At 43.4% G+C, this 15,518-nt stretch overlaps 1 protein-coding gene and 2 long non-coding RNA genes across 3 annotated transcripts in view; all 3 read left to right on the top strand.

Moving 5' to 3' along the window:
* Positions 1-2,437: 2,437 nt before the first annotated feature.
* LOC310770610 lies at positions 2,438-3,874 on the top strand. The gene is made up of 3 exons (XR_014552330.1): positions 2,438-2,574; positions 2,769-2,858; positions 3,821-3,874. It is a non-coding gene; the product is annotated as an uncharacterized lncRNA (long non-coding RNA).
* A 41-nt stretch (positions 3,875-3,915) lies between these two features.
* LOC310800921 lies at positions 3,916-6,001 on the top strand. The gene is made up of 3 exons (XR_014553919.1): positions 3,916-4,012; positions 4,258-4,347; positions 5,915-6,001. It is a non-coding gene; the product is annotated as an uncharacterized lncRNA (long non-coding RNA).
* Positions 6,002-6,004: 3 nt separating this feature from the next.
* LOC310770614 (two pore channel protein 2-like) overlaps positions 6,005-15,518 on the top strand; it is a gene marked incomplete at its 5' end in the record, with an annotated part of 34,192 nt that continues 24,678 nt past the window's right edge. The window contains 9 exon segments of the mRNA XM_083663362.1: positions 6,005-6,024; positions 6,247-6,457; positions 7,141-7,311; positions 7,437-7,575; positions 9,521-9,688; positions 10,892-11,017; positions 11,691-11,759; positions 14,227-14,282; positions 14,965-15,041. Of these exon segments, the coding sequence (XP_083519488.1) occupies positions 6,005-6,024; positions 6,247-6,457; positions 7,141-7,311; positions 7,437-7,575; positions 9,521-9,688; positions 10,892-11,017; positions 11,691-11,759; positions 14,227-14,282; positions 14,965-15,041 (1,037 nt within the window).

The raw sequence follows: 15,518 nt of genomic DNA, 5'->3' as shown, positions 1-15,518 counted from the left end.
GTGTTCCTCTGACCACCCTGTCCACTAAACACATTCATGAGTACACGTGTTCCATTGTACATCTGGTAAACGTGTTGCCAAAAACACCAAATGTGTGCTTCTCACTGTACTTGTTGATTATCATAATGTACATTTGTCAACAGCATCACCGGTCTTGTGAAATAGTGCAACATTCTATTCATTTTGATTGAAAAACAAAATCCATTAATTTTGATAAACGCACGCGCGCACACACACACACACACACACACACACACACACACACACACACACACAGGAGCACATGTCGAGCCCTCTGAGGATCTTCTGGTTTCTTTACTCCTCTATGACAGTAAACTCATTATCTTTGGGTTGTGGGCAATGGACAACATGGACAACATCAATGTAAAAAGTAGAAATGCAGTAGAGTGGTTTGTCATTTCTTGTGCTGTTTTCCTCATAGGCTTCCCCTTCCTGCAGCAGGAAGAGACACAGTGAGGGGAGATTTGACCAACCAGAATCCAAACGTCTGAAAAGACAGGTAGAGAACACACACGCACACACACTCACACACACACACACGCACACACACACGCACACACACACATACACACACACACACACGCACACGCACACTCACACTCACACACACTCACACACACACACACTCACACACACACACACACACACACACACACAGAAGATAATACACACACATGCACATGCCTATGCATGTGCAAGGTACATATACATCCACGTATACCGTATACACACACAGCGTTCTGACGAGGGCTATGAGCTGCAGCCAGGGTTTGGAAGGTTTTGAGTAGCGCGTGTGTGTGGTTTCTCTCTGCCCAGGGAAGTCACAGTCCTGCCAACCTGCCCTGTCATCTCATGTGATTTACCCATCAAAGACACACACACACACACACACACACACACACACACACGTTCAGCACCATAGAGATTGATAAACACTGTGAGAGTAGAGTAAATCTTTATTTATCCCCCCTGGGGCAATTCATATGCAGCATAACAGAAAATGTAATTTAAAAACATACAGACATGAAACAGTCAAAAGTAGGGATGTCTTAAAACAGTACAATTAAAAGGACAGGAAACCATGTAAGTTAAAACAGAAAAAGGGGCATGAAGTAGGCTACTATTCAATTCAACAGTTCAGACAGCGAATAGCCTCAGGAACAAAAGAATGGCTGTATCTGTATCTGTTCTTGCAACAGCGGGGCATCCTATACCTGCGCCCAGAAGGAAGGAGGGAAAACTCAGGGTAAAGAGGGTGCTGAGGGTCACGCAGGACACCTTGAGCCTTCTTAAGAACCCTCTTCTTATATAGAAGACAGAGGTCATTCAAGTTACAGCCAGTGATTTTGGAGCTCGTCCTGACAATGTTCTTTAGCATGTTCTTGTTTGTCAAGTTTAGGTTCCCAGCATCTAGAGAAGAGCTTATTTACTGGTCTCTCTTTACTTTGCTCTTCCCCTCTTGTTAGGTTGCAACTATAGCTATGAGGTGCATGTTTACGCCTTGAAGAACTCTGACCAGCAGGCCAGTCCAAGGAGAGGTCACCACACTGGACAGTGAGTCTCTCATTTAAGCATTTCAACAAAAACATTATGTTACCAGTTTGACAAATAAAATGGATGTTTTGATACATGGAAACAGTGAGATGAAATTTTTTACATTATTCTTTTCTTGTGCACAGTTGCTGTCAATAGATTTTTGATGTTCAAAAAGCCTCTTTTGTCAACACTCTTTCTATGTCTCTCTCTCTCTCACTCACTCTCATTCACCACCCAACCCTTCTCTCTCCTTTCTCTTTCTGCAGATATCAGTCCCCCTCGCCGTGTGCGCATCTCCGACGTGAAGGACTCCTCCATCACTCTTTTTTTTTTTTTTTTTTTTTTTTCCCCCCCCCCCCCCCGATTTTTTTATCCCATTTTATCCCCCATTAGTGCTCATTTGATTTCTCAATCCTGGTTGCTGCTCCACCCTCTGCCGATCTGGGGAGAGCCGAGACTGGCTCCATGCTTCCTCCGAGACATGGGCAGTCAGCCAGCCACTTCTTTTCACCTGACAGAGGAAGCTTCACCGGTAGGACATAGCACGTGGGAGGTTCACGCTATTCCAACCAGTTCCCCTCCCTCTGAACAGGCGCCCTTAATGACCAGAGGAGCAACCACATTAGCAACCAGGATATTGCATGTTTTTGTGAAGGGGGTTCCTATATGAAGGAAACCCCCGGGAGGCACGGGGAGAACATGCAAACTCCACACAGAAAGGCCCTTTTGCCGACCCCACCCGGGCGGTGGGCACTCGAGGACATGCGGACGGGCACGCATTCCTTCAGCGTTCACCTCGTCCCAGGTGGGAATCGAACCCATGACCTTCGAGCTGTGAGGCGATAGTGCTTACCACTGCACCACCGTACCTCCCCCACTCCTCCATCACTCTGACCTGGCGCTCCAAGACGGAGACCATCTCTGGCTTCCTGATTGAGGTCACACCCACTTCCGCGACGGGCCACACCCCCATTCACAGGACCATCACCCCTGACCTGCGCTCTTACACTATTACAGGTGCGCAAATATAGGAAGATAGATCGATATATAAACATGTGCACACATAAGAATACTTCCCTAACATTACTCAATTGTCAACCTAGATCTGTGGTCGTGCATTATTAGGGATATGAAAGTGGACGCACACGCACGCACACACGCACACACACACGCACACTGACCCCGTTAACCTATGTGTGTCCACTCTTCAGGTCTGCAGCCAGGAACCACTTACAAGATCAACATCTACACTCTGAATGGGAATGGACGCAGCTCCCCGTTCACACTCACTGCCACCACAGGTAATATCCATTAACCATTCAACTCTGGCATGCTCAAAAATGGATGCAAACGCCACAGCATCAAAATATGCACTCTATCAATTTGGGGCAAAATTAGAAAGTAGATAAATTCCAGTAATTCTTTGGGTGAACTCATCATTAAATGCGTACAGTATGTAACTTATACAAAACCAATGATTGGGTAAATGGCAGTACCTAAATGTGCTAACTTGTAGGTACTATTTAGTATTAGGAAGAAGATGTCTACATCCCTGTGTGATCACACGTGCGTGTGTAATAGCTGCCATTTGCCCAAATATTGGTTTTGATACGTATTTAAAGGGATATGCCAACATTTTGGGAGATTGGCCTATTTGCCATATTCCCGATAGTAAAACTAGAATGTGGATAGATGCCTTTCTCTTCCCTGTGCGAGCAGTAGAAAGTGGGTTTCACCCCTCCTGCTAGTGAGCTTAGCAGCTGAATGGTAGTAAACGGTACATGAGCCTGCCACCATTCAGTCACCAAAAATACACATTCCAACAGCGCCAGAAACACTCACATGTACATGTTGTGCCTCGTGTATTCACCACGCAATGAAATAATCATCCAAAGTTACGGGAAACGGTCATTTTCAAAGGAAATAAATACCAGGAAGTACTGATGACTGCACACAGCGCATGTGCCTCAGGCAAACGCGGAAGTAACTTTGGTTCCACCGCGTTAGTTCTGGCAATGGATTTACTTGGAAAATGGCCGTTTCCCGTAACTTTGGATTATTATTTCATTGCGTGGTGAGTGCACGAGTACTCTCCCAAAATGTTGGCATATCCCTTTAATGATGTCTAACGGTCATTTCCCGAGCAATTCGTTTATTTGCTTTATAGTTTTTGCCCAAATTGATGGAGTGTGTATAGAGGATACATTTGCTATGTATGTATGTTTCTTATGAAAAATAACTGGCTGCTTGTTGTTTCCTCCAGCCAAACCGGTGGTCATCCCTCCCACCAACATCCGTTTCACCTCCCTGACCCCCAGCAGCATCTCCTTCACCTGGGAGCCGTCTCACAGTCCACGCGTCACTGGCTATTACGTCACCTATGAGGAGGCAGGGGGTTACCCTCTAGAACTCACCCCCCGACCACACGCCGGACAGAGCTACGCTTTTATCAACGGTGAGTGTGGAGCATGAGATTTACATCAGCTCTGTACATACATGTGTGTACGTACATACATACATACATGCATGCATGCCTACATACACTGTCAATATTCGGAATGGATGAGTTTGTACTGAAAAGACGTCTTTGTAGTTTGTTTTATTTAATCTTTTCATTTTGTGTTTGTTGTGTTTGGTCATAGGTCTGAAACCAGGAACAGAATACGTCATTAAGATTGTGTTTGTTGTGTTTGGTCATAGGTCTGAAACCAGGAACAGAATACGTCATTAAGATTGTTGCCCTGCAGAACGCGTTGAGAAGCACACCTCTAGTGGGCAAGGCCAGAACCCGTAAGTGCACCCACCTTCCACCTGATACAAGAGTTCTAGATATCATCGTTAATGGACTGTAGAAACCTCTCCAAATGTGCCCCTTTTATATTTTTACTGAAAGCTTACATTGCCACTATATGATAAACAAAAAGTTATACACTTTCTAAAAAATGTCATTCTGCAGAGACAAGGTCACTAATGATGAGCACATTTTCATTACACATTTACATTGCAAATATTTTTTTTTAATACAGTACGAGGAATCATGCAGCGTGATGTCACGACACCGCAAATCCACCGGAAGCGCCGCAGTTAACTAGCATGAGTCTCAAAAACTATACATCACATCGCTTATATTTTGACATTCTGAGTGAGAGCAGAAGTAGCTCAAGAGTCTGATGTATACATCAAATCAAAATTAAAATCATAGTCAAATTCCTTGTACTTGGCCAATAAAGCTGATTCTGAAATCTATGTCAGAGAGACCTTGTCAGGAATTGCTATTTGGAGCTTAATTGTAATCTTCTCTTATTGTGTCTGAATGTGCTGGATTGTCAGTGTATGTTGTTGAATTATCTGACTGTAATAATGCATTACTCCTGCAGGCGGCGTGTGTGAGCTTTCCCCCCCTGTTTAGATGGTTCTCATGAACATCAAAGGCCTTAGCCCACAGCAATACATATTTCTGTTAACAAAGCCCTCATTTAGAGTAACTATAACTACATTTACATGCAGACTCATTTATTAATATCACTATTTAGTCTTACCTTGGGCATCCAATGCAACAATACTGTATAACAATATACTGTATATGACTTCCTTTCAGCTGGAATGGTAGATAAAGATAATAGATAAAGAAAAAGGGAAAAAAGGGAAATTACAAATCTCCTGCCGTTTTAGAGCTATGCTGCACCCTGCTGGCTTCCTTCTGTAACTGCTGTGCCTAAAGAAAGAATGGTTGCTTATATTTTTTCCTTACCAAAGGTTGACGTTAGTATTTGTTGTAAGGAAAGATGATCTCAAGTCAGCAGTCATGGGCAACTTTACAATGGTTTCTTGCTTGGTTTCTAAAGCAAAGGGTTCAGGAGTCAAAATGGACCGCAGTGTGTCTGCGGTGTGTGCAGTGTGTGGCTGAAGAAGGCCAGGTCGCCATTGTAAATAATAATTTGTTCTTAATGACTTACCTGGTTAAATAAAGGTTAAAGATAAGACTTCATTGATTTACAACACAGCACTAAAACTCGCCAAGCTGTGCATTATTTCCCTGTGTACTGCAGTGTCAGAGATGGACAGGTTTCATGAGTTTCCTGTGATCATATTCACCTTATGTAGCCCCGCCCACTTGACCCAGTTGTGTTATGACTTCCTGTTCAAAACACCGTCTGTTTTACCTGCTCACTATAGTACTGAACTGTCACACAGGAAGTGTCAACACAATAGGAAGTAACTGGCTGACCCCTGTGTTGGAACATAAGGTGAATAGGAGCACTGTACAAACATGCTACGAGTGCTAGCGGATCTGTACCTTTTGCTTTGCCCTGCCTGCTTCTTACAGCCAGCACACTTCTGTCTCTCGTCCAATCAGAGTCACTTCCAGATCACCAGCTGTTGGTCCCCGAGCTTCCTGTCCCTCACCGACCCAGCACCGACATCCTGGATGTGCCAGAGCCCTTCGATGACAAGAGGTGAGACCAGGCACAATCATCCTGACTGCTGCTATTATTCATTAGGCAGAACAATGCATGTCCAGAAGCAGCTATTCTTGCTAAGCATTTGAATAGTCCTCACGTTTTATTCTGCTTCTTGAGTTTTGCAATCATCTGTGTTGTTCTCCCTCCCTTTCTCCATTCCTCCCTCCCCTCTACCTCTCCCTCCCCTCTCGCTCCCACCCTTCCTTGCATGTCTTCCTATATCCAGTTTCAACTCCAACCATGTCCATTTGGCTGGCACCGGTGGCCAGAACCAACCGGGCCAGCAGGGCCAGCACATCTACACCGAGTACCAGAACCTGGGCCCTAATAACGGAATCAATAGCGGGCCCAAAGAGGGCCAGAGACCCACTGCAAGAGACCCCCTGATCTACATCCCTCTTACAGGCCAAGATGGAAATGGAGTACCTTTGGTCAGGGTGAGTGAGAGTTCTGTCATGTACTTTATGCTATTGTTTAATACTGTATTCAATTATTATATTGAACAAACTACAATGTTATAATTGTCCTGTCCTTATACTCAGGGCTGTAGTGGGGCGTACACACCGTTTACGTACCTTTTTAAATACAGCATAGCGGTTACTCGCCATTTTATGATGGAAAATGCACATATTTTAAACGTAGATGTCCTTGGTCCTAGCAGGATTTTTCTTTAGGCTAGAGTGAAGCTATTCTTAGCATATTAAACTAGAACACCTAGCGCATTTATTGGTAGCAACCATGTCATGTTAGCTTCAAGCTTGTCAGGAAGGAGGCTAAATAACGCTCCAAAGTCGGGCTAAATTTTGGCGAGGGAAAAACTGGCATGGCCATTTTCAAAGGGGTCCCTTGACCTCTCACCTCAAGATATTTGAATGAGAATGGTTATTGGTACCATTCCTGGAGAACGTGGTTCCTCTCTGTTAGAGGTTGTGATGATAATAATAAAATTATATTTACATTATTTATAGGGATATGATTCGGTTTCAGTTTTCTCATCTCATCTACTGTATCTAGTCTCGTGGGTGACTGAAGTTTATAGTTTTATCCACCTTTTTTATAAGGGCATGACATAGCCTTTTCCCCCACTACAGCCCTGCTCACTGTGTGTTTGGTCCTGCAGGTGAGCGAGGGTCTTCTGCTGGGTCTGCCCTTTGGTTTCCCCGACAATGAGACAGAGCTGCCACAAGAAGCGCAGACAATCACAATCATCTCCTGGCAACCAATCCCTCACAGCTCCGAATATGTGGTGTCCTGTAACCCAATCACACACCTGGAGGAGAGGGACTTCCAGGTACACACGCATACACGCACGCACGCGCGCATGCACACACACACACACACACACACACACACACACACACGTAATCGCACGTGGACACACACATTCTAATCACTTTCTCTACCCTTTCCATATAGATGCGTCTTCCTGGCACGTCCACCAGTGCCACATTGATTGGACTGACATCTGGAGCGTCCTATAATGTGATAGTAGAGGCCATGAGGGGCGGGGCTAAAGAGAAGGTTCTGGAGGAAGTTATCACCGCTGGCAATGCTGGTAAAGAAGTCCACACTGACAAAGACCAAGCGCACGCTGAGATGATTTCTCTTCTATTTCACCGTGTTAGACATGGAAGCAAAGCACGCTGAACAGTGCTTCATTCTCATTTTGATTAGATTAGTTCTATCTGTGGCTGTAATGTCCTCCATTTTGTTTATTATACAGGCCAATTCGTAAAGCTTGAGTTTGATATGCATTTATCTATAGTAAATGCTTTAGCTACAGCAAAGTTAGTTGCTTGTCTAATGTTACTATAAATAATAATAATAATAATACATGGCATTTACAGTATATTGCCCTAATTATAATGCTGATTGCGTAGTGTTACATTTATAGCCATTGCATTGATAGTTGTATAGAGCTGAACAGTCACGTGACATTCTTTGCCCCGGAAGTGAATTCCTCCATTCATTTTCTCCATTAGACATTTAGAAAAATCCTTATAGAACGAGTTTGGGGGGGGGGGGGAGAGACGACAATTTTATTTTTTCCGCCTTTGCCATTTTTGGTTTTTGCTCCAACTGAAATGTTTTATGGTCACTCAAGATACAGTAAGTCACGGGTTGGCTTGGTTCCAGCCTTAAAACTCATCATATAAGGATTTTCTTTTTCAAATATCTATGGAGAAAATGAATGGGGGAACTTACTTCCGGGGCTGGAAACGTCACGGACAGTCACGTGACTGTTGAGCTCTATTGAATTTACTGTGATTATTTGGGGCAAATAAAACTAATTCCCGACTATGTTCTCTCTCCCTCGGTGGCAGGAAGAACAAGTCAGGCCACGGTAAAGCACATGGAATGGATCTATGTTATCTCTCCCTCGGTGGCAGGAAGAACAAGTCAGGCCACGGTAAAGCACATGGAATGGATCTATGTTATCTCTCCCTCGGTGGCAGGAAGAACAAGTCAGGCCACGGTAAAGCACATGGAATGGATCTATGTTCTCTCTCCCTCGGTGGCAGGAAGAACAAGTCAGGCCACGGTAAAGCACATGGAATGGATACATTTGTAAACAGAGTTTTTTTCTTCCTTCCACCCTCTTACGGCCCGGCCACATCTACGCGTCATTTGACGCGGGCTGACGCTACTGCCCATCCACTTTGTATTGGAACATGCTGCTCGACGCCTCGCAAAGCATGCTGGGAGACCAAGCGACGCGTAGCAGGTTTGTGAAGCCATAGATATATATAAAGGCTAGATGGCTTAAGGCGGAGTCAGCAGCGTCGTTGAACGGCCGTCATCTTGCTACAGTGCCTTTCTGGTACGTTCTATGGTAGCTGGTGACCTGCACAGACAAGAATACTCATAACTCGCTGAAATCTTGACGGATTTACAAACGGTTTGGTTTATTACAAGCATATTCCGTTCCCGAGATAGACCAAAAAAAAAAAAACCCCACTAAAAACACTATTTTTTTGATGAGCTCCAAATTACACCAAAATTAAACCGAAGCATCTATGCCATGAGAGGGATTCAGGCACAAAGTTTCATGCAGTTTCATCCATTTCCCTAGGAGTTATGATCATATGATGTTGCCATACTAACCCAACAACAGATGCTCATAACTCCTAGTAGCTCCCTGTAGCAAGATGGCCGCCATGCGACGACGTCGCTCTCCATTGGCCGGCAGCGCGGGTAAGCTATCTAGCCTTTATATATATCTATGTGTGAAGCGACAGTGGGCAACAGAGGGGGCGGGGTGGAATTTGACAAAGTACAAAGCTAGCCAATTGAGCTCGTCCTAGGACCTATCCTACCCTTCCTGTCCTCTTCCACTTCCTCTCTAACACCAATTTTCAAAGAAGCAAAGTAAATCTAGCAGCAGCTAGCTTGGGAGCTAGCTGCTGCTTCCGGATTTCCACGCCCACCAAGCGTCAAGCGTCCATAGAGCCAAGCGTCAGCCCGGGTCAAATGACGCGTAGATGTGGCTGCACCGTTAGTCCCAGGTGACCTCCCCATGTCTGGCAACCGCGACGTGTGCTACGACACGTTCACACACACCTACCACGAGGTGGGCTCCGAGTGGGAGCGCATGTCTGACACGGGCTTCAAGCTGTGGTGCCGCTGCCTGGGCCTGGGCAGCGGCCATTTTAGGTGTGATTCATCCAGTGAGTGGCAGCTTTACTAACCCCATCCCAGCATGCTTTGCAGACACACCATAGAAGTCCAATGATTCTATGTGATTTACTTGAGGAATTTATATAAAGTGGAGGAATGAATATGTCTCAGATTTTGTATAATTTCATTGATTGGGCTGAAAGTGAGGAATGGAAGCACGTGCATTAGCATGGTGGACCCCCCGATCTGGCAATAGTATATGGACAAAGCATCTGAACATCTACATCCTGGTGCTGATAGGTCTTATATGGATCAGGAGAACCAAAATTGTATCTAATTAAAAAGCTTTTTTGATTGATACTTATTGCATTTTATAAATTCCTTCACTATAGTGCAAAACTGCATAGAACATGGACTGTAATATTCTATGCTGAGCAACACAGTAATATAATCTGAGCATGGGCAGCCTTGGCAGGCAATAATTAAATTGTTAATTTACAGTAAATTGCTCTCTATTTTTGTATCGGATATACTATAATGTGCAATGATATAGTTCTATACATTATTTTATATATATTATTCATAATATCGGTATGGTGATTTCCATACCCTGTATATCATATAGGCTACTGTATGGAAACTCAATATATTCTGCCTGTGGTCTGCCCATGTTAGCCTCTCTGCCATGTTTGTAAGCAGCAGTGAAAACATTGCAGTAAGAGGGGATAGCTGCTAGCTAAGCTAAGCTAACTGGCCAGCCTCGGTCTGTTTTTTGTATTGTCCATATCGATAACCTGACGATACCAAAAACTGAGACGAGCAATTGAATATGAAAGTCATATATTCAAGGTAATCGCATGGACTGGGTATGTGTGCGTGTACGTGCGCGATGGGTTCTATTCCACTGGGAACTAATGTACTCTCTCCTCCACATCAGGAGTGATTTTGCGAATGTAGGTTCATTGTGGAGGATGTGATGTTAAAATATGTGGATAGAAATGTGTGTTGCAGAATGGGAATGTTCATTACAGTACCTTGTGTCACATTCTGTGTGTGACTATGATGTGAGTCTTTCTCCTCAGTGGGAACGGGAAACGTTTGAAACAGAATTTAGGTTTGGGGGACGCTCTCATTAAATAATATCTTCTCCCCTTACATCATTATCTACTCCTCTTTCACCCTTCTCTCCCCACACTCCCTTGATCCTCTCTCTCTCTCTGTCTGTCTCTTTTTCTTCTTCCTCCCTCCTTCAGAGTGGTGCCATGACAATGGCAACAACTACCGTATCGGCGAGAAATGGGATCGCCACGCGGAGAACGGTCACATGATGAGCTGCACCTGCCTGGGTAATGGCAAGGGAGAATTCAAATGCGAGCCACGTAAGTCAAGACTGGTACACGTACGCGCACACACACACACACACACACAAGTCAAGTCTATTTTAAGCCCTACTTCACAACAAGCATGTCTTGGAGGGCTTTACAGAGAATATGACTAGCTAGGTCTAGCTAAGCACTATTAATAAACAATCTTATGTTAGAGAGAGAAGGGAGAGAACAGGACAAATAGGGTATACTGGGGCTGGGCGATACAATTGAAATCAATATCACGATAATCATAAGGATCTTTCTCAATATCAATATACTGTATATCACAATATGGTTCATGTAAGCACGTTAAATAATCAACTTATTATCATATATTATTATTGCCTAGCAATTATCACACACACACACACACACATTTCAATTCATTTTCAATGACAGCTGTCCATTGTTGTCAGGCAGCGCTGATGACGCGCCCGTCTCCGGCAGATTTCCATCCGTTTTGATGGACACAAAGTTCAGAAACAAATAGATACACACGCTGGTGGTTCACACTCATCCTGTATCACAAGTGTTACTGTTAACGTGTCTTTCGTTCGTTATGGTTCCTTAATGATCTCAAATTGGTTTGTGTACTCCAGCATTATTCATCTTGATGCAATATTGTGTCTTTGATGCATGTCCTCCAGATGAGTCCACGTGTTACGACGACGGCAAAATGTACCAGGTGGGAAATCAGTGGCAGAAGGAATACCTGGGAGCCATCTGTACCTGCACCTGCTATGGAGGACAACAGGTGTGTGTGTGTGTGTGTGTGTGTGTGTGTGTGTGTGTGTGTGTGTGTGTGTGTGTGTGTGTGCGCGTGTGTGTGTGTGCGTGCGCGCGCGCGTGTGCGTGCGCGAGTGTGTGTGTGTGTGTGTCAGATTGGACCAGTGTCTTACGTATCTTCCGAGGACATAGTAGAGAATGTGCTGACATTAGGAGTTAGGCAACAGGTTATCTGGTAAGTCAGAGCTTCCATAGACCTCTCTGAGACACTCTGACAACGCAACCTCTGGCATAGTTATGGCACAAGGGATACAGTGAGGTGACATTCATCATGAAACCGTACATTCCCTGAGCTGACCCCAGGTCAGCTCTTAATACATAATGTTGAATTTTCTTTCTCTCTGTGTGTGTGTGTGTGTGTGTGTCAGAGGTGTAGTGCTATCTAGAGAAGTGGGGGAACGCACCTATATGGGGAACACCTGCACACGCACAGGTCCCAACAAAGCGCCCCCCCCCCCCCCCCCCCCCCCCCCCCCCCCCCCCGCACGCACACACGCTAACGTTCACGCAGCCTATTCATTAATTAATCGTTCGGGGGGCAATCGCTTATATCAACGAATTAAATGAGCAAACTCACGGATTCCTCAAGTGCTGCAAACCACTGTCACTGACACACGACTAACTTGTGTCCTCTATAAACACTGCAGAAGCCCGTGACATTTGCAGCTCTGAAACTAAAATATGTATATGGGCACAGCAGAGCAGAGTCAGTTATCAACACAAACAGCTAAACAATCTCTCAACCAGCGATCACACAAGTTGCACAACTGGCATCTGGCGATGCAAATTGCAATGGGGTGATTAACGCTAACTTTTGATTCAACCGCGTTGAAAAGAAACACGCTTTTAACATTGTTTCTTCATGCTTGTAAACGTACCTTTTTAGCAGCTGGTCCGAAAAATTAAAGGATGTTTGGCTGCCTTTTTCATCTTTACTTGTTATAGTGAGGTACTGGTGGAAAAAAAAATATTTTGATGCTGAAAAAGCCAGTATGTTTCAGTATAGCTTTTATTAAACTGAGGTTTCCCCCGCGCTGTAGCTAGTTAAGGTGGAATGTTTCCTTTTCCTTCAAGCCACGAGTTGATGCTGTGTGAATAATTCAGCCCACCTTAAATATAGTTAAGGTGGAATGTTTCCTTCTCTCTTCAAGCCGCGAGTTGATGCTGTGTGAATAATTCAGCCCACCTTAAATATAGTTAAGGTGGAATGTTTCCTTCTCTCTTCAAGCTGCGAGTTGATGCTGTGTGAATAATTCAGGCCACCTTAAATATAGTTAAGGTGGAATGTTTCCTTCTCTCTTCAAGCCGTGAGTTGATGCTGTGTGAATCATTCAGCCCACCTTAAATATAGTTAAGGTGGAATGTTTCCTTCTCTCTTCAAGCTGCGAGTTGATGCTGTGTGAATAATTCAGGCCACCTTAAATATAGGACGAATGACAACGTTGTCAAGTTTCACTCGTTTTATTGGCTCGACATGCACACACACTGACACACACAAAACACCCCTTGGAGAAGTATGGGAACGCCGTTCCCACGCGTTACATTGGGACTACACCACTGTCCTCCTCGCTGTAGGCTCCTAAGCTCCTTCTTCTAAAGTGCTTTGGGCTACACTGTTGTATGAACTGTGCTATACATTTGATTTTAAGCCTTCTATAGGGATTGGTTAATCAGCAGACATTGTATATGTGTGCTTAGAGAGACTTGAAAAGACAAGGGTTCAAATCCCCATGTTGACAACACTCCCTTACTGAAGTGCCCTTGAGCAACACACTGAATCCCAGCCAGCTCCAGACTCTGACTCTCTGAGCTCTCTGTGGAGGGAGGGGAGAGTAATATTTTTATATTATATATAAAAATTATTATAGAGCTTATTTAACTACCAATATCAATGAAGTATCACATTATATTGGTTTTATGCTTAAAACAACAAGCCATTCAGTGGCCACCTGTGTTATAGTACATTATAATATTCCCACAATATAGGGACTTGTATTTTGTCCATGGTACTTAATAATGAGCTTATGGTAGCCTTATAGTATGGTATTTCTTATGTATATTTGCTTTACTCCATTATGCTCGATGATATTTTGAAGCTTTCAAGTTTCCTGTGATGTTAGCATAGTATTCTATTCATTTTGATTATATGAGTATAGTTCTTTATTCATAAGAGTAGCTTTGCTTTCCCTTGGAGTTGAGTGGACTTCAACCCTTCCAGATGTTTATTTATTTATTTTGTAGCTGTAGTTTAGACCCCGGCTTGTCTTTAAGCTCTCCTAAATAGCCCCAAGAAACTTGATCTTCTCAGGTCCTGATCCAACCAGTTCTAGGGACAAACATCTCCGCGCTGCAGCAGCTCTGGCCTGGACTGTTTGTCTGACAGTATTTGTTGGTGATGTTGGAGATGGTCATGCTTCTCAAACTGTTTCTCACAGATGACGAGTCCCTCTACATCCAGCAAGCGGTCATATTCATTGAAGATGCCATACAGGTAAAGGCATGACCAGACGCACACATGCAGTGTTGGGCAAGTTACTTTCAAAATGTAAGATACTACATATTACTAGTTACTTTCATTTGAAAGTAATATGTTATACTTTACAATATTACTGTCTGTGTAGACTTATTTATTACTCTACTTTTGCATTACTTTCACCAAAATAACAGCAGTAGCAGAATGACATCCCCGCCTCGGAAACATGCTGAAAAATAATTTCAACCATCTTGAAGTCGGTGTAAACTGTACAAAATTCTAAATGTTATTGTTTTCCTTTGTTATTGTCATCTAAGTGGTTATTTGCATAAAAACCACACAATTTGATGAGGAAATTATTATATCTTTATTTAAATATGTGCTTTGATATATATATATAAAAAAAAAAGTAACTCAATTTGTAACTTGTGTTACTTGACAAAGTAACTGGTATAAATTACTGCAATCCTATTGGTAATAAGTTATATTACTGAGTTACTGCTAAAAGTAATATATTACATGTAATATGTTACTTTTGTAATGAGTTACCCCCAACACTGCACACATGACATAATATAATGTTTTGACTGGGGTTAGGCACGTCAATGGGTCAAATATATACGGTGCCGATCATAACAATCATAATCATAATATCTAAACAGACTTGTACTCTGTGCTGTTTTTTGTTGAACTTGTACAGTATCGGTCGATCAACCACCGGGTCGATGCCAGATCGCTGCGTCTGTATCGGTGGTACTACTCAAAGATATTCCAGTGGTAAGTTGCAGTCATTCTACTCATTTCTCTCTGTTAGCCTCTAGCTTCTCTGTGCCGTGGTTCACAATTTCTAACAACTGCTCAGGCGGCCAGGGGGCAGGGGTGGTGTTGTTTATTAAATTGTACTGGGTTTAAAAGTGAAATAAGTCTGATTTTTCCTGCCCCATATCACAAAATGACCATAATATATGTTTTACTACACCAGCTGCTGAGTACAGTAAACTCCCCACCCATTGGAATTCCAAGACTGCAACACGTTCACGCCCCTTCCCTGGGGGTTGTCGAAATGCATTCTGGGAAATGTAGGATATCACTAACTGAAGTAGTTATGAGCAGTGTTGGGCAAGTTACTTTCAAAATGTAATATACTACATATTACTAGTTACTTTCATTTGAAAGTAATAAGTTACTTTACAATATTACTTTCTGTGTAGAGTAACTCATTACCTATTACACTACTTTTGCATTACTTTCACC

This window comes from Poromitra crassiceps (assembly GCF_964638095.1).
Source record: "Poromitra crassiceps genome assembly, contig: HAP1_SCAFFOLD_135, whole genome shotgun sequence".
NCBI lineage: Eukaryota > Metazoa > Chordata > Actinopteri > Beryciformes > Melamphaidae > Poromitra > Poromitra crassiceps.
Note: the sequence above shows the minus strand (reverse complement) of the source record. Positions and strands in the feature narration are given on the sequence as shown.